Source organism: Bombina bombina, chromosome 1 (genome assembly GCF_027579735.1).
Source record: "Bombina bombina isolate aBomBom1 chromosome 1, aBomBom1.pri, whole genome shotgun sequence".
NCBI lineage: Eukaryota > Metazoa > Chordata > Amphibia > Anura > Bombinatoridae > Bombina > Bombina bombina.
Window position 1 is genome coordinate 457,783,083 of NC_069499.1, and position 23,040 is coordinate 457,806,122.

General features: G+C 38.2%; 1 protein-coding gene across 1 annotated transcript in view; it reads right to left on the bottom strand.

Moving 5' to 3' along the window:
- LOC128658546 (dynein axonemal heavy chain 11-like) overlaps positions 1–23,040 on the bottom strand; it is a 1,692,686-nt gene that overhangs the window by 1,563,926 nt on the left and 105,720 nt on the right. The window contains 1 exon segment of the mRNA XM_053712841.1: positions 10,682–10,849. Within this exon segment, the coding sequence (XP_053568816.1) occupies positions 10,682–10,849 (168 nt within the window).

Sequence of the window (23,040 nt, forward strand, 5' to 3'; positions counted from 1 at the left end):
TTGACGCCTGAATCAGAATATCATCCAGATAAGGCACCACCGCTATGCCTCGCGGTCTGAGAACCACCAAAAGAGACCCTAGAACCTTTGTGAAGATTCTGGGTGCTGTGGACAACCCGAAGGGAAGAGCCACAAACTGATAATGTTTGTCCAAGAAGGCAAACCTTAGAAACTGATGATGATCCTTGTGGATAGGAATATGAAGGTAAGCATCCTTCAAGTCCACGGTAGTCATATATTGACCCTCCTGGATCATTGGTAAAATTGTTCATATTGCCTCCATCTTGAATGATGGAACTCTTAGAAATTTGTTAAGACACTTGAGGTCTAAGATGGGTCTGAACGTTCCCTCTTTTTTGGGAACCACAAATAGGTTTGACTAGTAAAACCCCTGTCCCTGTTCCAATTTTGGAACTGGACAAATTACTCCCATAGTAAAAAGGTCTTTTACACAGCGTAAGAATGCCTCTCTTTTTATCTGGTTTGCAGATAACTTTGAAAGATGAAATCTCCCTCTTGGGAGAAAGTCCTTGAATTCCAATTGATAACCGTGGGTCACTATTTCTAGTGCCCAGGGATCCTGAACATCTCTTGCCCAAGCCTGACCAAAGAAGGAGAGTCTGCCCCCTACTAGATCCGGTCCCGGATTGGGGGCCGCCCCTTCATGCTGTTTTAGGAGCAGCAGCGGGCTTTTTGGATTGTTTACCCTTATTCCAGTTCTGATTGGGTCTCCAGACTGACTTAGATTGGGTAAAATTCCCTTCCTGCTTTGTGGAAGAAGAAGAAGCGGGGTGTCCTCCTTTAAAGTTCCGAAAGGAACGAAAATTATTCTGTTTACCCCTCATTTTAACCAACTTATTCTGAGGTAGGGCATGGCCTTTACCTCCTGTAATGTCAGAAATGATTTCCTTCAATTCTGGTCCGAAAAGGGTCTAACCTTTAAAGGGAATAGCTAAAAGCTTATGTTTTAATGACACATAAACAGACCAAGATTTGAGCCACAATGCTCTACGGGCTAAAATAGCAAATCCTGCATTCTTTGCCGTTAGTTTAGCAATTTTAAAAGCGGCATCAGTAATAAAAGAATTAGCTAGCTTGAGAGCCTTAATTCTATCTAATATGTCATCTAATGGAGTCTCAACCTTAAGAGTCTCTTCTAGAGCCTCAAACCAAAAAGCTGCTGCAGTAGTTACTGGAACAATGCAAGCTGCAGGTTGTAAAAGAAACCCCTGCTTAACAAATAATTTATTTAGTAGAGCCTGTAATTTCTTATCCATAGGGTCTTTGAAAGCACAACTATCCTCAATGGGTATAGTAGTATGCTTAGCTAGGGTAGATATAGCTCCCTCTACCTTAGGGACCATTTGCCATGAGTCCCGAATGGTATGATATGGGAAACATTTTTTAAAATTAGGAGGGGGAGAAAACGGTATACCTGGTCTATCCCATTCCTTTCTTATAATTTCCGAAATTCTCTTAGGAACCGTAAAAACATCAGTGTAAGTAGGTACTTCCAGATATTTATCCATTTTACACAATTTCTCTGGAGGAATCACAATAGGGTCACAATCATCCAGAGTTGCTAAAACCTCCCTAAGCAACGGCGGAGGTGTTCAAGCTTAAATTTAAATGACATAGTGTCCGAATCTGTCTGAGGTAAAACATTCCCTGAATCTGAAATTTCACCCTCAGACAGTAATTCCCTGACCCCCAACTCAGAGCACTGTGAGGGTACATCGGAAATAGCTAATAAAGCATCAGAGGATTCAGTATTTACATTAATACCTGACCTACTGCGTTTACCCTGCAACACTGGTAATTTAGACAATACCTCTGTAAGGGTAGTTGACATAACTACAGCCATCTCCTGCAGAGTAAAAGAATTAGACGCACTAGAAGTACTTGGCGTCGTTTGTGTGGGCGTTAAAGGTTGTGACACTTGGGGAGAATTGGATGGCATATCCTGATTCTCTTCAGACTGAGAATCATCCTTAGGCACACTTTCTTGACCTAATATATGGTCTTTATAATGTAAGGCTCTTTCAGTACAAGAGTTACACAATGTTAGAGGGGGTTGCACAATAGCTTCTAAACACATAGAACAATGAGAATCCTCAATGTCAGACATGTTGAACAGACTAGTAATAACCACAAAAGTCGTTTAAACACTTATTTATTGCATAAAATAAACTTTAGAAAAAATGTGTACTGCGCCTTTAAGAAAAGAAAAAGTGAACAATTTTTCCAAAATGCTCAAATAACGTTAAATTATCTCTAAATTTAACTTAAGATCGTTGGTTTATCCAAAAATTACTGCACCCAGAAGCAAGGGCAGAAATAAGGCTCTAAAGTACTTATATCAACAATTAGTCATTTTATAGACAAAAATACCCTCTGCTGTGGCGCCTACCTGCCCCCAGGGTACTTCGAAATAACTTTCCAACACTTCAGACCAGCTTGCACAGTCCAGGAGCCACCAGAGTTATTGCTTGCTGCTGCCTAGCCTGAAGGAAGTGCGCATCTGATCGCGTGAAAATAGGCCCCGCCCCTTAAGGTCGATGCCGGAGTAGGCCCAAACACAACCACATGGGGAAGCAGTTTCACACCTAAGTTTAAACAGCTAATGTCTGTCCTATAACCCCTCAAATGCACCAGTAAGCAAACATATGAATGTCAAACATAAAAACGTTATGTATCGTTTTTCTTTGAATGCCCATAGTGTCACACAATGCCCATAAGTCAACTATTAATTAAAACCAGGGACTCCAGTAATACCCTTTATATAAAATAAGAATACTGCTTACCCCATTCCCATACAGGGAAATAAATGCCAGCCAGTTCTGATATATCAAGTCTCCTCAGAATAAAAAGGCTGCACATACCTTAATGCTGCTTGTAGCATGAAAACGGTCTCCACACTGAAGATGTCTCATGGTTACCTTCAAAAGTCTTGTGGGAACCAGCGTGGATCTTAGTTACAACTGCTAAGATCATCAACCTCAGGGCAGAAATCTTCTTTCATATCCCGCTGAGGAAAATAGTACTCACCAGTACCATTTAAAATAAAAAATTTCTTGATTGAAGAAACTAAAACTAACACCTCACTTTACCATGTCTTCCTAGTATAACACAGGCAAAGAGAATGACTGGGGGTGGAGAGGAAGGGAGGGGCTATATATGCAGCTCTGCTGTGGTGCTCTTTGCCACTTCCTGTTAGCAGGAGGTTAATATCCCACAAGTAAGGATGAAATCCGTGGACTAATCATATCTTTGTAAAAGAAACATCTGTTAACTCAAAGTAAATTAAAAAAGAAACAGATTGTGAAAAAAACCCAGCAAAAACGTACTTGTTTTCTATAAATATTAGCATTTAGAAATTATCAGTGTAGTCACTGCCCTCAGGGAAATAAGACAGTAGCGATGATGGCAACATATTTTGCATTCTGCCTCTTCTGAGCGTGGGCAATTCTAACCCCCTGTTTATTTAGTATTCACTTAATAGTAAATCAGCTCATGTTACTCTAGAAGTTTGATGACATCAAGCTAGATAAGCCTTCCTGTAGAGACCCCATCTTACTTGCAGGGCTTTGACATAAAGTAATGAACACTGCACAAATGAAGTCTAAAAAAATTAATAAAAGGTAAAACCCTTTTAAAATGATGAATAATACATATTTCAATGATTTCTATTAAGTAAAAGCCACTACTTAGTGCTTTTGTATTGCAACAATGAAACAGACTGTTATATCCCTTTAAGGAATAAGTGCAGCTAGGAGGAGGAGAGAGCTCAGCATAGGTTGTTGCAAGAACAAACTGCCAGGTGCAGATTATGCAGCTGCTACTGGGGAAAAATAGTGGGGGGAAAATTGCTGCCACTGAGGACCATGTGGTTGTAATACCAAGCTGCTGAGGCTTGAGTAGAGTAGGATTATCCTTCCTTATATATCTCATGGAATCCTTATACCTCAAAGCTACTTGGCATTATTTTGAAGTGTAGTGCTGGGACAAAATACCTAATTTTTGAATCAGTTTGGGAAATATTATTCTAATATGCTCAAATCTTCTTATGAAGAAATGTGTCTGCCAATAAGCTTAAAGGTACAGGCTACTTGATTTTTTTATTGTATAAAAAGATAGATTAACATTGTTATATTAGTGCTAATTCATGTGTGCCATATAAAAAACATTGTGTTCACCCATGTGGTGTTATGCAAGTACCAGCACTAATTGGCTAAAATGCAAGATTTTAAAAAGCACTGATAAAAGGGGGCAATTTGCAGAGGCTTAGATACTAGGTAAACACAGTGCTAAAAGTGTATTATTATAACAGTGCAAAACTGGGGAATGGGTAATAAAGGGATTATCTGATTAAACAATACAAAGTTTCAAGTAGATTGTCCCTTTAAAGGGTATAGTCAAGTCAAATTTAAACTGTATTGATTCCGATACAGTACACAATTTTAAACTACTTTCCAGTTCACTTCTCTTTGTATGCACACTTTTTGAGAAACCAGCTCCTACGGAGCATGTGTAAGATTCACAGGATATACTGTACATATATCCATTTTGTGATTGGATGATAGCTGTCACATGATGCATTCGGAAGGAAAATGTAACTAACTTTAAACTAGCGCGAGTTATGCGCGCTATAGGGAAATTAACGAACGCAACAAAAGTTGCATTATTTAACCCCCTATAGCGCAGCCATTACAAGTTTTCAAACAGCCGGCTTGTGCGTGTGATATGGTGCTTTTAAGCTCCATACCGCACAAAATACAAATAATATATATATTTTTTTTATTACATTCCAGTTTACTGCCCCTTTATGCAAGGACTTTCCAGATGTAAGGAGGCATTTTATCTAAGATTTTTACATCTGCATAAAATGTTATACTCTCAGGTTAAGATTGCTCAGTGTTTGAAATAAGACAGGTTAACGTAACACTGTTTAGTTTACACTACAGCTGACTTAATTTTGAAATACATACAAACAGGCCTAAATCCTGCATTTAACCAGATCTAATAGAATGAGACTGAATACCACAGCTTATGGTTTCACCAAGACCATATAGAGTACAGCATTTTCAAAATCTATAAGTACAGCTGACATATGGGAACATTTGTACACCATATTTGAAGTGTTGCTTTTGGTTGGGGAAAATGTGGAAAAAAAACAAACATATGTCAACCTTTCAAAAGTACTTTTCTTCATCTAGCCATGTACCCAGATCATTAATGTACAATTTTGAAGTCACAGAATTATTTTTGTTTGCACATTTACTAATATGATTATTTAAAAAGTGATCTCTTACGGCTAGATTTAGAGTTGGGCGGTAGCCGTCAAAACCAGCGTTAGAGGCTCCTAACGCTGGTTTTTACCGCCCTCTGGTATTTGGAGTCAGTCAGGAAAGGGTCTAACGCTCACTTTGCAGCCGCGACTTTTCCATACCGCAGATCCCCCTACGCCATTTGCGTATCCTATCTTTTCAATGGGATCTTTCTAATGCCGGTATTTAGAGTCGTGGCTGAAGTGAGCGTTAGAAATCTAATGACAAAACTCCAGCCCCAAAAAAAAGTCAGTAGTTAAGAGCTTTCTGGGCTAACGCCAGTTTATAAAGCTCTTAACTACTGTGCTCTAAAGTACACTAACACCCATAAACTACCTATGTACCCCTAAACCGAGGTCCCCCCACATCGCCGCCTCTCTAATTAAATTTTTTAACCCCTAATCTGCCGTCCGCACGCCGCCGCAAGCTACATTATACTTATGTACCCCTAATCTGCTGCCCCTAACACCGCCGACCCCTATATTATATTTATTAACCCCTAATCTGCCCCCCTCAACGTCGCCTCCACCTGCCTACACTTATTAACCCCTAATCTGCCGACCGGACCACGCCGCTATTATAATAAAGTTATTAACCCCTAATCCGCCTCACTCCTGCCTCAATAACCCTATAATAAATAGTATTAACCCCTAATCTGCCCTCCCTAACATCGCCGACACCTAACTTCAAGCATTAACCCCTAATGTGCCGAACGGAGCTCACCGCTACTATAATAAATTTTTTAACCCCTAAAGCTAAGTCTAACCCTAACACTAACACCCCCCTAAATTAAATATCATTTAAATCTAACGAAATAAATTAACTCTTATTAAATAAATTATTCCTATTTAAAGCTAAATACTTACCTGTAAAATAAACCCTAATAAGATTGAGCTTGCATTCTATTGGCTGTTCCGATCAGCCAATAGAATGCGAGCTCAATCTGATTGGCTGATTGGATCAGCCAATCGGATTGAACTTGAATCTGATTGGCTGATTCCATCAGCCAATCAGAATATTCCTACCTTAATTCTGATTGGCTGATAGAATCCTATCAGCCAATCGGAATTCGAGGGACGCCATCTTGGATGACGTCATTTAAAGGAACCACCATTCGGCGAGGAGGCGTCGGTTGAAGAGGTTGGATCTGCGTCGGCTGGGAAGAAGATGGCTCCGCTCCGCTCCGGAAGAAAGAAGATTGAAGATGTCGCTTGATAGAAGACTTCATCCCGATGATGGACTTCCGACTTCAGCCCGATGATGGAGTTCTTCAGCCGCCGCTTGGATCAAGACTTCGGACCCTCTTCTGGACCGATCGCTGAACCCGGTGAGGTGAAGACAAGGTAGGGAGATCTTCAGGGGCTTAGTGTTAGGTGTATTTAAGGGGGGTTTGGGTTAGATTAGGGGTATGTGGGTGGTGGGTTGTAATGTTGGGGGGGGTATTGTATGTTTTTTTTTAACAGGCAAAAGAGCTGAATTCTTTGGGGCATGCCCCACAAAGGGCCCTTTTCAGGGCTGGTAAGGTAAAAGAGCTTTGAACTTTTTTAATTTAGAATAGGGTAGGGCATTTTTTTATTTTGGGGGGCTTTGTTATTTTATTAGGGGGCTTAGAGTAGGTGTAATTAGTTTAAAATTGTTGTAATATTTTTCTAATGTTTGTAAATATTTTTTTATTTTTTGTAACTTAGTTCTTTTTTATTTTTTGTACTTTAGTTAGTTTATTTCATTGTATTTATTTGTAGGTATTGTATTTAATTAATTTATTGATAGTGTAGTGTTAGGTTTAATTGTAGATAATTGTAGGTATTTTATTTAATTAATTTATTGATAGTGTAGTGTTAGGTTTAATTGTAACTTAGGTTAGGATTTATTTTACAGGTAATTTTGTAATTATTTTAACTAGGTAACTATTAAATAGTTAATAACTATTTAATAGCTATTGTACCTGGTTAAAATAAATACAAAGCAGTACAAAATAAAAAAAAAAAAAAAAAAAAAACTTACCAGGATAGGCTCAAAGACCTAAATATGTATAGCTTAGAGGAGAGAAGGGAAAGAGGTGATATGATAGCAACTTTCAAGTACATTAAAGGGTTTAGTAAAACTGAGGCTGTGGGTATTTTACATAAAATGGAAAATTCAAGAACAAGGGGTCATGAGCTCAAGCTAAAGGGTAGTAGATTCAGGAATAATTTGAGGAAGCACTTCTTTACAGAAAGAGTGATTGATTTATGGAATAAACTTCCTCAAGAGGTAGTAGCAACAAACACTGTGGGGGACTTTAAAAATGCATGGGACAAGCATAGGGCTATCCTACGAACTAGATAAGTTTATACTGTTAGGTAAGGTGGGGCAGACTTGCTGGGCCTATGGCTCTTATCTGCCGTCAATATCTATGTTTCTATGTTTCTAAATTATAAAGCCTTTTGCCCAGACTGAAATAATATTGGCTTCGAGATTGAGGGGAGAATGGGAAAGATTAGAAGATCTTTAACACTTGGTGATGGATGCACATTTTCAGCAGATATGGTGAAGGGGTCTTAGGGTTCTGATTTTTTTTTTTTCCCCTTTCTTTTCCTCTTCTCCCTTATGTTGTGTTGTTAAGTTTGGATTCGTAGAATGATGTATATAGTGAGAAGATAAGATAATAAGATAACCCGACTAAAAAATACCTAGTCAAAATGAAGATGGCAACACTAGATCAGAGTGAAAATGCAACATAATATCGAGTAAGACAATGAAGATTATTAACGGTTGATTAAATCATATTGATATGTCAATGTTTAGGATAACAACATATACTAGATAGCTTTCCGGATGTTTAGCAAGATCTGTTTCTTTTTATGCCTCTGTAACTTGTTTATTATTAATGAATAAAAAAAATTTAAAATCTAAAAAAAAAAAATAAAAAAAAAAAAAAAAAAAATACAAAGTTGCCTGTAAAATAAATATTAATCCTAAAATAGCTACAATATAATTATAATTTATATTGTAGCTATATTAGGGTTTATTTTACAGGTAAGTATTAAGCTTTAAATAGGAATAATCTATTTAATAATAGTTAATTTATTTAGTTAGATTTAAATTATATTTAAGTTAGGGGGGTGTTAGGGTTAGAGTTAGACTTAGCTTTAAGGGTTAATACATTTATTATAGTAGCGGTGAGATCCGGTCGGCAGATTACTGGTTAATTATTGTAGATAGGTGGAGGCGACGTTGTGGGGGGCAGATTAGGGGTTAATAAATATAATATAGGGGTCGGTGGTGTTAGGGGCAGCAGATTAGGGGTACATAGGGATAACGTAGGTTGCTGCGGTGTACGGAGAGGCAGATTAATAATAATATGCAGGGGTCAGCGATAGCGGGGGCGGCAGATTAGGGGTTAATAAGTGTAAGGTTAGGGGTGTTTAGACTCGGGGTTCATGTTAGGGTGTTAGGTGCAGACATAGGAAGTGTTTCCCCATAGAAAACAATGGGGCTGCGTTAGGAGCTGAACGCTGCTTTTTTGCAGGTGTTAGGTTTTTTTTCAGCTCAAACGGCCCCATTGTTTTCTATGGGGGAATCGTGCATGAGCACGTTTTTGAAGCTGGCTGCGTCTGTAAGCAACGCTGGTATTTAGAGTTGCAGTGGCGGTAAATATGCTATACGCTCCCTTTTTGGAGCCTAACGCAGCCATTCTGTGAACTCTAAATACCAGCGGTATTTAAAAGGTGCGGGAGAAAAAAAGCATGCGTAGCTAACGCACCCCTTTGGCCGCCTAACTCTAAATCTAGCCGTTAATTTCTGCAATTTTTTTATCATGCATGTCACACACTGCTGATTTAGGGGATGCAATGTGCAGAAATGTTACCTCCTGTGAGTGTTTCTGAGGGTGTCTGTGTTTATATCTTTGTGCTTTTGTTTGTGTCTCTATGAGTGTGCATGTATTTTTTTCTGTGGGTCTCTCTGTGAGGGTGGGTGGGTGTGTATGTCTTTGTGCATTTTCTGTGGATGTCTGTGAGGGTGTGTGCATATGTCTGTGCTTTTTCTATGGGTCTCTGTGAGGATGTATATTTGTGCTTTTGTTTGTGTCTCTATGAGTGTGTATGTATTTTTTTTCTGTGGGTCTCTCTGTGAGGGTGTGTATGTATGTCTTTGTGTATTTTCTCTGGATGCCTCTGTGAGGGTGGGTGTGTATGTCTTTGTGTGTTTTCTGTCAATGTCTCTGTGAGGGTGTGTGTATGTATGTCTATGTTTTCTGTGGATGTCTCTGTGAGGGTTGTGTGTATGTCTGTGCATTTTCTGTGGGTGTCTCTGTGAGAGTGTGTGCATGTCTTTGTGTGTTTTCTGTGGATGTCTCAGTGAGGGTGTGTGTGTATGTATGTCTTTGTGTGTTTTATGTGGTTGTCTCTCTGTGTGTGTATGTCTTTGTGTGTTTTCTATGAGTGTCTCTGTGTGTGTGTGTGTGTGTGTGTGTGTATGTCTTTGCGTGTTTTCTGAGGCTGTCTCTGTCGGTGTTTCCTTGGGTGTATGTGCAAGTTTGTGTTTGAGTTTGTGTGTGTGTGTGTGTGTCCATTGTCTGTTCCTTTTTAGGACATTTTGACCTTACTACTGATTATACAGACTTTGAGACTAATGAGACCTTTCTGGAAGTCACCAATCCACAGTTTAACCTTTAAATTATTGTTTAGGCAGTTCAGGGCCCTTCCTATCAGCAACTGCATGCTGTTGTCATCATTTAGTTGTCATCTTCCTTTACAAAAAGATAATCAGAACTCCATATTTTGTTTTGTAAATCTCCTTTTTTGACAAAACTGTAGTCTACCTCATTACTTGTCAGGTCAATGTAAAAAAGTGCTAAGTGTCTGCTAGAGTGTCTATATGTGAATCCTTATGTGTGTCTGTGTGTTTCTGTGTTTGTGTGTCACTACCTTTACAACATTTCCAAGTTTGACTACACTTACGAATAAAGTGCATATACATTTTAGTCACTTGGTCAAAAATTGCACATGTCAAAGGGGGGGTGGGGGCCTGATCAATGGTTAAGTCAGGGGCCCCAAAATTTCTAGTGGCGGCCCTGCGCGTTCTCAACGTGCAGAAAATTAAATTGCGCTTGAGCAAACATGTTTACTTTCAACTTGTAATACGCACCCAAGTTAACGTGGTTGCAATATTGCACCTGCGATAACGATAGTGCACCACTTGTAATCTAGCCTATTGTCGGTAGAATACAATGCCATAGCAACAATGTTTAAAGAAAGGAGAAAAAAATAATTATTCACATTTCATTCTACAGATATAACATTTATTAAAACAAGTAAACCCTGATGTTAAAATGTAAAAAAAAAGCAAGGTCTGAAATTGATATAATTTACCATATCTGTGTGATCAAGAGGGTCATATTTGCTTTCCTGTAGATTTCTCCAACTTTCATTTGATTCTTCACTCATGATATGTATTTCATCACTAAGAATCTTTCCTCTTAATCCACCAATCTCAATTTTCTCCAGTTTCAAGAAGTCAATGGCAGCAGTGAAAAGCTCCTTAACAAAGAAAATAACCAAGTCAGAATCAGGAAAAAAGTTTGTGTATTGGTAACAATGTTCAAATGGTTTAAGGTTCAAAAACAAAAATAATTTTAAAATATTGTTTTTAATGTAAGTTAATTGCTTAAAATGATATGTAAACCTTAACAAAATAAAAAAAATTCTATATTGGGAAATAAATATGGAATAGAAGTAACAAGCATTGCCAATATGAAAAGATATTTAAAAAAGCCCTTTAACTATAGAGAAGTCAATTTTTGATATGTTGTCAAATGTATTTAGCATTTTGTAAATATTAAGTGCTAATCTCCCTCTTGTTGATATGGCATGAGTAAGTGTACATGTAGGGCGCGATCCGATATACGGCGCAGGTTTCAGCGCAAGCGTGGAAACCTGCGCCACCCGTAGTTTCACCTCGCACATCGGGCTATCACATATACGGCGCCAACAGTTGTTAAGGTGCCGTAAGTTGGACAAACTAGCGATGTCCAGAAATAAGCGTAAGTACAAATTTCTGGAGTCGCCAGTGAACTGTCTAACACGCCTCCCAAAAATAGCCCGACGCGTATACTCCTCTATCCGCAATCCCCCCTCTCACTTCTAACAATAAATGTATTAACCCCTAGACCGACAACCCCCCACAACGCAATAAGCCTAATTATTAACCCCTAAACCGCCATAGCCCACACCGCAATAAACCTATCCTAGTATTAACCCCTAAACTGCCTCTCCCGGACCCCGCCGCCATCTACATTAAATGTATTACCCCCTAATCTGACCCCCCTACACCGCCGCCACCTATATTAACTATATTAACCCCCCCTAATCTGAGCCCCCTACACCGCCGTCACCTATATTAACTATATTATCCCCTAATCTGAGCCCCCTATACCGCCGTCACCTATATTAAATATATTACCCCCTAAACCTAAGTCTAACCCTAACACCCCCTATCTTAATTATTATTTAAATAAATCTAAAAAATATTAATATTATTAACTAAATTATTCCTATTTAAAACTAAATACTTACTTATAAAATAAACCCTAAGATAGTTACAATATAATTAATAATTACATTGTAGCTATTTTAGGGTTTATATCTATTTTACAGGTAACTTTGTATTTATTTTAACTAGCTACAATAACTATTAAATAGTTAATAACTATTTAATAGCTACCTAGTTAAAATAATTACAAAATTACCTGTAAAATAAATCCTAACCTAAGTTACCATTACACCTAACACTACACTATCAATAAATTAATTAAATAAACTACAATTATCTAAACTAAAATACAATTAAATAAACTAAACTATATAACAAAAAAAATATTACAAGAATTTTAATCTAATTACACCTAATATAATTCCCCTAATAAAATAAAAAAAGCCCCCCAAAATAATAAAATTCCCCTACTCTAAATTAAATTACAAATAGCCCTTAAAAGGGCCTTTTGCAGGGGCATTGCCCCAAAGTAATCAGCTCTATTACCAGCCCTTAAAAGGGCCTTTGCGGGGCATTGCCCCAAAGTAATCAGCTCTTTTACCTGTAAAAAAAAGAACAACCCCCCCATTAAAACCCACCACCCACACACCCATACTCTAAAATCCACCCGATCCCCCCTTAAAAAAACCTAAGTCTAACACCCAAGTGCTCCTTACCTGTCCTGAAGACCGGCGGAGAAGGTCCTGTTCCAGGCGGTTAAGTCTTCTTCCAAGCGGCGACCTCTTCTTCTTCCAGTAACCAGTCGGCGCGGAGCGGAGGAATTGAAGACCGATGACCGCGCAGCTGAAGACCGTCCACTCTGGAACTGAAGACCGGCGATGCTGGAACTGAAGATCGGCGACGCTGGAACTGAAGACCGCGGAACCATGGAGCGTGGAGGATCCTCTTCATACGATCTCCGCCGTACACTGAATAGGAATTCAAGGTACGTGATTAAAAATGGTGTCCCTTGAATTCCTATTGGCTGAGTTGAGCCTTCAAATTCAAATCAGCCAATCGGATGAGACTCGAGCTACTGACATTCTATTGGCTGTTCCAGCATCGCCGATCTTCAGTTCCAGAGTGGACGTTCTTCAGCTCCGGGGTCATCGGTCTTCAATTCCTCCGCTCCGCACCGGCTGGTTCCTGGAAGAAGAAGAGGTCGCCGCTTGGAAGAAGACTTCGCCGCCTGGAACAGGACCTTCTCGCCAGTCTTCAGGACAGGTAAGGAGCACTTGGGTGTTAGACTTAGGTTTATTTAAGGGGGGATTGGGTGGGTTTTAGAGTACGGGTGTGTGGGTGGTGGGTTGTAATGGGGGGGTTTGTTCTTTTTTTTACAGGTAAAAGAGCTGATTACTTTGGGGCAATGCCCCGCAAAAGGCCCTTTTAGGGGCTGGTAATAGAGCTGATTACTTTGGGGCAATGCCCCACAAAAGGACCTTTTAAGGGCTATTTGTAATTTACTTTAGGGTAGGGAAATTTTATTATTTTGTTTTTGTTTTTTTATTTTATTAGGGGGCTTAGATTAGGTGTAATTAGATTAAAATTCTTGTGATATTTTTTTTTATTTTTGTAATTTATTGTTTGTTTTTTTGTAATATAGTTTAGTTTATTTAATTGTATTTTAGTTTAGATAATTGTAGTTTATTTAATTAATTTATTGATAGTGTAGTGTTAGGTGTAATGGTAACTTAGGTTAGGATTTATTTTACAGGTAATTTTGTAATTATTTTAACTAGGTAGCTATTAAATAGTTATTAGCTATTTAATAGCTATTGTACCTAGTTAAAATAAATACAAAGGTACCTGTAAAAAAAATATAAACCCTAAAATAGTTATAATGTAATTATTAATTATATTGTAGCTATCTTAGGGTTTATTTTATAGGTAAGTATTTAGTTTTAAATAGGAATAATTTAGTTAATAATATTAATATTATTTAGATTTATTTAAATAATAATTAAGTTAGGGGGTGTAAGGGTTAGACTTAGGTTTAGGGGGTAATATAGTTAATATAGGTGGTGGCGGTGTAGGGGGCTCAGATTAGGGGTTAACATAGTTAATATAGGTGGCAGCGGTGTAGGGGGCTCAGATTAGGGGTTAATATAGTTAATATAGGTGTCAGCGGTGTAGGGGGCTCAGATTAGGGGTTAATATAGTTAATATAGGTGGCGGCGGTTTAGGGGGCTAAGATTAGGGGTTAATATAGTTAATATAGGTGGCGGCGGTGTAGGGGGCTCAGATTAGGGGGTAATACATTTAATGTAAGTGGCGGCGGGGTCCGGGAGTGGCGGTTTAGCGGTTAAACACTTTATTAGGGATTGCGGTGGGGGATTGCGGTTGACAGGTAGATAGACATTGCGCATGCGTTAGGTGTTAGGTTTTATTTTGCAGGCATTTTAGGGAGTTATGGGGCTCCAATACTCAGCGTAAGGCTTGCTACTCCTGCATTTTGTGGCGAGGTGAAAATGGAGTAAGATTTCTCCATTTTCGCCACGTAATTTCTTACGCTGTATATTGGACACCAAACTGCGCAGGCTTTGTATGTTAGCCTATGGGTAGAAAAACTACGGGTGAAGGCAGAAATATACAAGCGTAACTTCTATGTTGCGCCGTATATGTGATACCAAACCTGTGCAAAATTTGGCGTTGCCGGCTTCTGCGGGCGACGCTGCATATCGAATGGGGCCCGTAAAATTTGTTTTGTTTTTTTAGTGCTGAGGGATGATGTGCTATGTAGTATCCCATTTTTTTTACAGTTATTGCTATTTGAAGGAATGGTGATGTAGCTTCAGTTTTCTGTAAAATAAAAAACCTAGTAAGCATTTGTAGCTAAACGATTTCTGTATTTAAAAAAAGAATATGTGGAAAGTATGAACTAGATGATTAGAAGGTGTGGCCAAATGACCTGTTGAGGGGTCTTGGCAATCTGGAAATGATCTGAGGCCTAGAATAGAAGGGTGCACTATGTTGGACTGGGAAGGGCTCAAAGGTGTATATATGTGTGGGGATTTGTTTGTGTGTAAGTATGTGTGTATGTATATATATATATATATATATATATATATATATATATATATATATATATATATACATACACACATACCAATCCATGCACATTTATATACACCTTTGAGTTCTCCCAGTCCAACACCTTGTCGTTTTCCATACCATGTTAAAAACTCCACTTTTTTTTTACCAGAGAATGTTTAGTGCAGCAGACATCTCTTTAGCTAGTCCTACAGTTGCAAGAAAAAGTATGTGAACCTTTGGAATGATATGGATTTCTGCACAAATTGGTCATAAAATGTGATCTGATCGTCATCTAAGTCACAACAATAGACAATCGCAGTCTGCTTAAACTAATAACACACAAAGAATGAAATGTTGCCATGTTTTTATTGAACACACCATGTAAACATTGACAGTGCAGGTGGAAAAAGTATGTGAACCCTTGGATTTAATAACTGGTTGAACCTCCTTTGGCAGCAATAACTTCAACCAAACGTTTCCTGTAGTTGCAGATCAGACGTGCACAATGGTCAGGAGTAATTTTTGACCATTCCTCTTTACAGAACTGTTTCAGTTCAGCAATATTCTTGGGATGTCTGGTGTGAATCGCTTTCTTGAGGTCATGCCCCAGCATCTCAATCGGGTTGAGGTCAGGACTCTGACTGGGCCACTTCAGAAGGCGTATTTTCTTCTGTTTAAGCCATTCTGTTGTTGATTTACTTCTATGCTTTGGGTCATTGTCCTGTTGCAACACTCATCTTCTGTTGAGCTTCAGCTGGTAGACAGATGGCCTTAAGTTCTCCTGCAAAATGTCTTGCTAAACTTGGGAATTCATTTTTCCTTCGATGATAGCAATCCGTCCAGACCCTGACGCAGCAAAGCAGCCCCAAACCATGATGCCCCCACGACCAATAGTGTTTTACGTATTGTAGATTCGCTAACCGGGATGTTAGCATTTGCCAGTGACTTTTGTAAGTCTTTAGCTGACACTCTAGGATTCTTCTTCACCTCATTGAGCAGTCTGCGCTGTGCTCTTGCAGTCATCTTTACAGGATGGCAACTTCTAGGGAGAGTAGCAGCAGTGCTGAACTTTCTCCATTTATAGACAATTTGTCTTACCATGGACTGATGAACAGCAAGGCTTTTGGAGATACTTTTATAACCCTTTCCAGCTTTATGCAAGTCAACAATTCTTAATCGTAGGTCTTCTGAGAGCTCTTTTGTGCGAGGCATCATTCACTTCAGGCAATGCTTCTTGTGAAAAGCAAACCCAGAACTGGTGTGTGTTTTTTATAGGGCATTGCAGCTGTAACCAACACCTCCAATCTCATCTCATTGATTGGACTCCAGTTGGCTGACATCTCACTCCAATTAGCTCTTGGAGATGTCATTAGTCTAGGGGTTCACATACTTTTTCCACCTGCACTGTGAATGTTTACATGGTGTGTTCAATAAAAACATGGCAACATTTCATTATTTGTGTGTTATTAGTTTAAGAAGACTGTGATTGTCTATTGTTGTGCCTTAGATGATGATCAGATCACATTTTATGACCAATTTGTTCAGAAATCCATATCATTCCAAAGGGTTCACATACTTTCTCTTGCAACTGTATACTTTCAATGGATACCACGGCCGCACTAAACATTACTAATATTACAAGTTGCAAGTTATGTGTTGCATATGAGCCCAACACTTAACAGCACTCAAAAAGACCTAAAGTAAAGTGTTAGAGCTAAAAGAATAGAGCCCTACCCAGTTACCAGTCAAGCACCTTGTCATATACCATTATATATATATAAACCTAAAATGTTTTATTTATAAAGATATATATAAGATTGAAATTTGCAGTAGTCCATTAGTCCTGGACGACAGAAATTGCAGCAGATGAGTAAGAAATTTGACTTTTTTCCTATATTTAATATTGAGTGAAATTTTATATATATATGTGTGTGTGTACTAGTCGATAAGCCTGCCCAGGGGGCAGTCTAATTATTTTTTTAAGCTACAGATGTAGAAACTATTTTGTAAATCTTCTTTTATATAAATACTTAAGCCACAGGTGTAGCAATACTATAATTTTAATGGACTACTGTCTTAAATAAATAAAAAATATTTTCTATATAATAAACTACAGATATAGCCACACTCTATTTGGACAAACTACTGTCCTAAATAAATACAAAATTTCTTCTCTTTAAATTATATCTACTTTAAGTATACTGACATACTGTATATGTTAATTCCTATACCCGTAAAATATTTTCGGAAGTTGCGATCGGCAATTTCTGTAACTCCGCCCACACATAATTTATACTGTAACAATGCATAGCTACTGTATCAATAATGTAGACACTGAAAAAATAAGCATTAATAAAAAATCATGTACAAACTGACACATACATATACTTCCTTTCAATACATACAGCTAAATGCTAAATTATTTATAGTGTCAGTATGTACATTATATATATATTAAAAATGCTTATTATAGTAGTGTCAGCGTCTACATTATTTATACAGTCACTATGCATAGTGACTGTATAAATAATTTGTAGACTGAGCCGCCTCCCAATAATAAACCTAACAGTTCTTTACCTATATTTTCACCATCCCCAAAAAATCGGAAGTAAAAATAAAATTAATAACCCCTTAACCGTCAACCACCCACATCGCAATAAACCTAATTACCCTGTTAACCCCTAAACCACAAAACCTCCACATCACAATAAACCTAATTACCCTATTAACCCCTAAACCGCAAAACCTCCACATCGCAATAAACATTATTAACCTATTAACCCCTAAACCGCAAAAACCCCACATCGCAATAAACCTAATAAACTTATTAACCCCTTAAACCGCCAAAACCCACAACGCAAACAACTATTTAAATAACTAAGCAGACTAACCTAACACCCCCTTAAATTAACCCAAATTTCCTAAACTAATAAATTCTAAAGTTACATAAAATAAAAAAAAATAAGTTTACAAAAAAATTAAAAAAAGGCTAACATTACAGAAAATAAGTTTACAAAAAAATCAAATTACTGAATTTTAAAAAATTAAACCTAATCCCTATGAAAATAAGAAGCCCACCAAAATAAAAAAAAAACCCTAATCTAAGAATGAACTACCAGTAGCCCTTAAAAGGGCCTTTTGCAGGGCATTGCTCCAAGATAATCAGCTTTTACATCCAAAATACACCAAGTCCCCTCTAACACTAAAAAACCTGAACTACCCATTGCCCTGAAAATGGCATTTGGATGGGCATTTAGCTCTTTTACAAAGTGCCCAAAAAATACTTAAATTAAAAAAAAAAAAACATAAAAAACACTAAAGCCCCAAATAGATAGTCCGGCAGAGAAGATCTTCTTCCAGACGGGGCCATCATCTTCATCCACAGCAAAGGCAGCGCAGAGTGGACATGCGGAGCGGTGTTTCCAGATGTGGAGATTCTCTGAGGCGGCGATGGTCCTTGGCGGTGGTTCCCGGTGGGGGTGCTCCGCGGCGGCGTGGAGGTTCCTCTTCATGCGATCATCCACAGCAAACTGAAGATTAAATGCAAGGTACCCCATATTTATTGGGGTACCTTGCATTCCTATTGGCTGACATTTTCTCATCAGCCAATAGGATCAGAGCAAGTGAAATCCTATTGGCTGTTCACCAACCAATAAGATTTCACTTGCTCTCATCCTATTGGCTGATTTGAACAGCCAAAAGGATTTGAGTAGCTTTCATCCTATTGGCTGATTTGAATTTGTATAAAAAAAAAAAAAGTATCAAATCAGCCAATAGGAATTCAAGGGATGCCATCTTTAATCGCGTACCTTGAATTCACTATCCAGTGTACGGCAGCGATCGTACAACGAGGATCCTCCACGCTCCATGGCTCCGCGATCGCCGGTCTTCAGTTCCAGGGTTGCCAGTCTTCAGTTCCAGGATTGCCGGTCTTCAGTTCCAGGGTCACCGGTCTTCAGTTCCAGGGTTGCCGGTCTTCAGTTCTAGGGTCACCAGTCTTCTGCTCCGCCCTCCGCTCCGCGCCGGATGTTCCTGGAAGAAGAAAGAAGAGGTTCCGCTTGGAAGAAGACTTCACCACATGGGACAGGACCTTCTCCGCCGGACTTCAGCAACCGTGAGTACCAACCTGGGGGTTAGAAATAAGGTTTTTTTAAGGTTTTTTTGGGGGGGTTGTTTTATTTAGATTATGGATGGGCAGTAAAAGAGCTAAATGCCCTTTTAAGGGCAATGCCCAAACAAATGCCCTTTTCAGGGCAATGGGTAGTTTAGTTTTTTTAGTGTTAGGTTCTTTTATTTTAGGGGTTTGGTGGGTGGGGCGTTTTTACTGGACCTTGTGTATTTTTAATGTAAAAGAGCTGTTTATCTTGGGGCAATGCCCTGCAAAAAACCCTTTTAACGGCTACTGGTAGTTTATTATTAGAGTAGGGGGTGTTTTTATTTTGGGGGGCTTTTTTATTTTCATAGGGATTAGGTTTAATTTTGTAAACTTTGGTAATTTGTTTTTTTATTTTCTGTAATGTTAGCCTTTTTTATTTTTTTGTAATCTTAGCTTTTTTATTTTTTGGAACTTTAATAATTTTTATTTTAGTTAATTTGTTTTAATTTAGGGGGTGTTAGTTTAGGGGGTGTTAGGTTAGGGGGCTTAGTAATTTAATTAGTTATTTGCATTGTTGGTTTTGGCGGTTTAAGGGGTTAATAGGTTAATTAGGTTTATTGAGATGTGGTGGTTTTGCGGTTTAGGGATTAATAGGGTAAATAGGTTTATTGCAATGTGGGGGTTTTGCGGTTTAGGGGTTAATAGGATAATTAGGTTTATTGCGATGTGGGTGGTTGACGGTTAAGGGATTAAGGGGTTAATTACTTTATTATTTTGTGATGTGGGGGTTTGTGGTGTATGTGTTAATACTTCATGTGGGAGGTTTGTTTTTATTTGGTTATACTTCGTGCGGGCATTTTTTTTGTTGTTTTTTTAAATTACTTGATGCGGGTGGTAATTTATTTTTTTTAATACTTGATGCGGGCGGTTAGTTTTGCTTTTGTAATGCTCCGGAAGCTTTGCTGCATCCAGGTGAATTCTTTTTTCCATTAAGGATGCGTGCACAACTGCCGACGGCGATGGACATTACAAACGCAATTATAGTATATTATATATATATATATATGTATTTATATGTGTATTTACAGACATATATTCACATATAAACAGATAAATGCATATGTATATATATATATATATATATATATATATATATATATATATATATATATATATATATATAATAAAAGTAAAGAACAAAGCTATTTCAACTATTTCTCAGCACACTAACACACTTTGGCATAGTGTAGAGCACCTTCGGCTTAGCACTCAAGCAAAAGCCAGAAAAGGGTTTTGCAGTGTTCACCACATAAGTATATGAGGAGAGGGATTTAGCTTGCCAGGCTATCAGGCACGATTGCTACCTTTTTACTTTTAACTTGTAATATGAGCGCAAGTATAAGATAACTTTTGAATTATCTATTGATTTACGTTGAGCCTTATTAACTTTCAACAGTGCTAATATGTTTGTGCTCCACTTGTAAATTAGGCTTATGATGGGTTTCAGTGTGTGATGGGGAGGTGAATGAATGGTTGCAGGCTTATTTAAAATTAACCCCTTAAGGACCAGCGACGTACCCTGTATGTCACTGGCCTTTTTTTGGGACTTGATTGTTTTATAGCGCTGTCTTGCCACCAGCGTTGAGACTACTCTATTCCACAAAGCCTGCTGGAGGGAGTGCATTAATAGCGTGTTCTTGCTAGACTTGTGCTATTATGTCCTGAAAAAACCCTTAACGACCAGTGACATACAGGGTACATTTTGGTCATTAAGGGGTTAATAGGACATAAATAGAGGCAGGAGAGGAAGGAATTCTCAAACGTAAACCATCTGCATACCACAATATGATTAGTAGCAACATTTTAATATCAGTTTATTATATATTTATTCATTACTTATTTTTTTTTTTTGAATTTTTTTTTTATTGAGGTTATGCTAGTGAATACAATATATGCAAAATACCATACAACATAGGAAGAAATACAACATCAGTGTAACATTTACATTAATTAGTCTTATACATGAGATAACAATGTGGTAGTAAGCTAGGTATATATTAAGAACCTCTATTTTCCTTTTTTTATTTTTTATTGTTTATAATCTTCAATTATTTCCTCAAAAGCGCGAGCGGCCTCCTTTGGACCAGCAAAAGCAAATGTTGTCTAGAGGAAAGATAGCGAATGTATTGGACACTTATGGTCCCATACGTATAATGGAAAAAATAAATTATCTGCTGAGATTTTTATTTTCAGAAATATAGGGGGGGGGTAGAAAATTCAGCGGATAAGCACCGCTTGTCAAATATAGGGCAATATAGGGGGGGGGGGGAGGGAGGGCGGAGCCATAAGTAAGGGTTACAATAGAGATGAAAATTAGCCAAAATATAAACTATGGGACAGGGGGTGAAGGAGATATGCTGGTTGTAGCCATAGTAAAGTTAAACAAATAGGCGGGAATTCAAAACTAGTCTCTGACACACATCAACCCAAGTATAATGACATCTTACCAATAGGTCTCAATTGGTTCACTTAATAGGCATTAGGGACTAGTCATTTATACTAGTTCCAGTAGGCCTGGATATATATGAAAATAACTAGTACTGTAGGGGAGTATTCCAATGAATAGGAGGGAGGAGTATACATAGGGAGAGCATGATATACTCAGGGGTAATTTTACAAAGCAGCTTAGATTCGATACTAACATACACATCTCAAGTCAGGGTATGTGCATTACATATACATAAAATCTTTACCATCTCTTTTAGTATAAATTCAGACAATCTGAGATAGGCACAAACAACATATATATATACAGTCCTTCGTCACTACAAACTATAAAATACTTAACTATGATGTAGAGGCTCATGACACAATGGAGACAGTTTCTGTAAGTGTCAGATCCTCTTTTGCCTCCTTCCTATTGGCCCCTTACATCCTCTCTACCCTATTTAACATACTGAACTACCATTCCTTATTGCTGGATTATTCTATACACAACCCCTTGTGTATCCTATGAGCCAATCCGGCTCCAAGCTCACCACCGTTGTTTTCAGACGCTGCGCACATTCTCCCTGTCAGTTCTGCGCTCCACATCGAGTGAGACGTTGCCTGTGTCTCACTCGCTGACGTCATCAGCTTTTGCCGCTCTCAGCTCACAGGGAAGAGCCGCTACAGCTCACATCACACAGACACGCTCTGTGACTGATCTCTGCTCACGGTCAAGCTTCTACAGTTGATTTAGCCCTATCTCTGCAGGAACCGTTTACACACTTCTGCTGGAACTAGCAGCCAGGTTGTATACAGGGCTAAAGTTGTTATTTATCATTTCTCTTGCTTAGCATTGACATTGACTCTTTGAACCATATCTAACCAATCTATGTGTGAATCTTATTTCCTGCCTACTGAGTTTAAACTGACTTTGTGTCTGATCCACAACTCTCTTTGGTACATAATAAATTCAGAGGGGTTAACTTATCATCAGCTGATGTGAGATAGCACCTCTGACACAAATAACAAAGTATATTATATCCTGATTACCAGGAACATCCTAGTGGCATATAGAAAATCCTCTAAAGTGTGAAAAAATAAATATTACTGATATAATAATCCAGCCTAAATCTAGAGGTTATAAGCAATTATGGATGTGAATGATTTAGCAAATCAGGTTACCACTCTTTCACAACGTATGGATACTATCACTCAAACACTCAGGGAGGTACAAACTGAAAACCAGGTACTGAAAGATTGTTTTAGAGAGTTCTATACAGCTAAACCTGCACATACAGAAGTACTCCCTGAGCCTCAGGTATCATTGCCAGATAAATTCACTGGTAATAGAGCAACATTTAAAGAGTTTAGAAACGCTTGCCTTCTATTGTTTGAACTTAAACCAAGAACATATAACAATGACAGAATAAAGGTTCTAACAATTTCTTATTTGAGGGGTGAGCCCCGTGCTTGGGCGGACAGCCTGTTTGAAACACAAAACCCCATACTGAATTCCATACAGGAATTCTTAACAGCATTTTCTTTGCTCTATGATGATCCATTCAAGCAGGAGTCTGCGGAGAC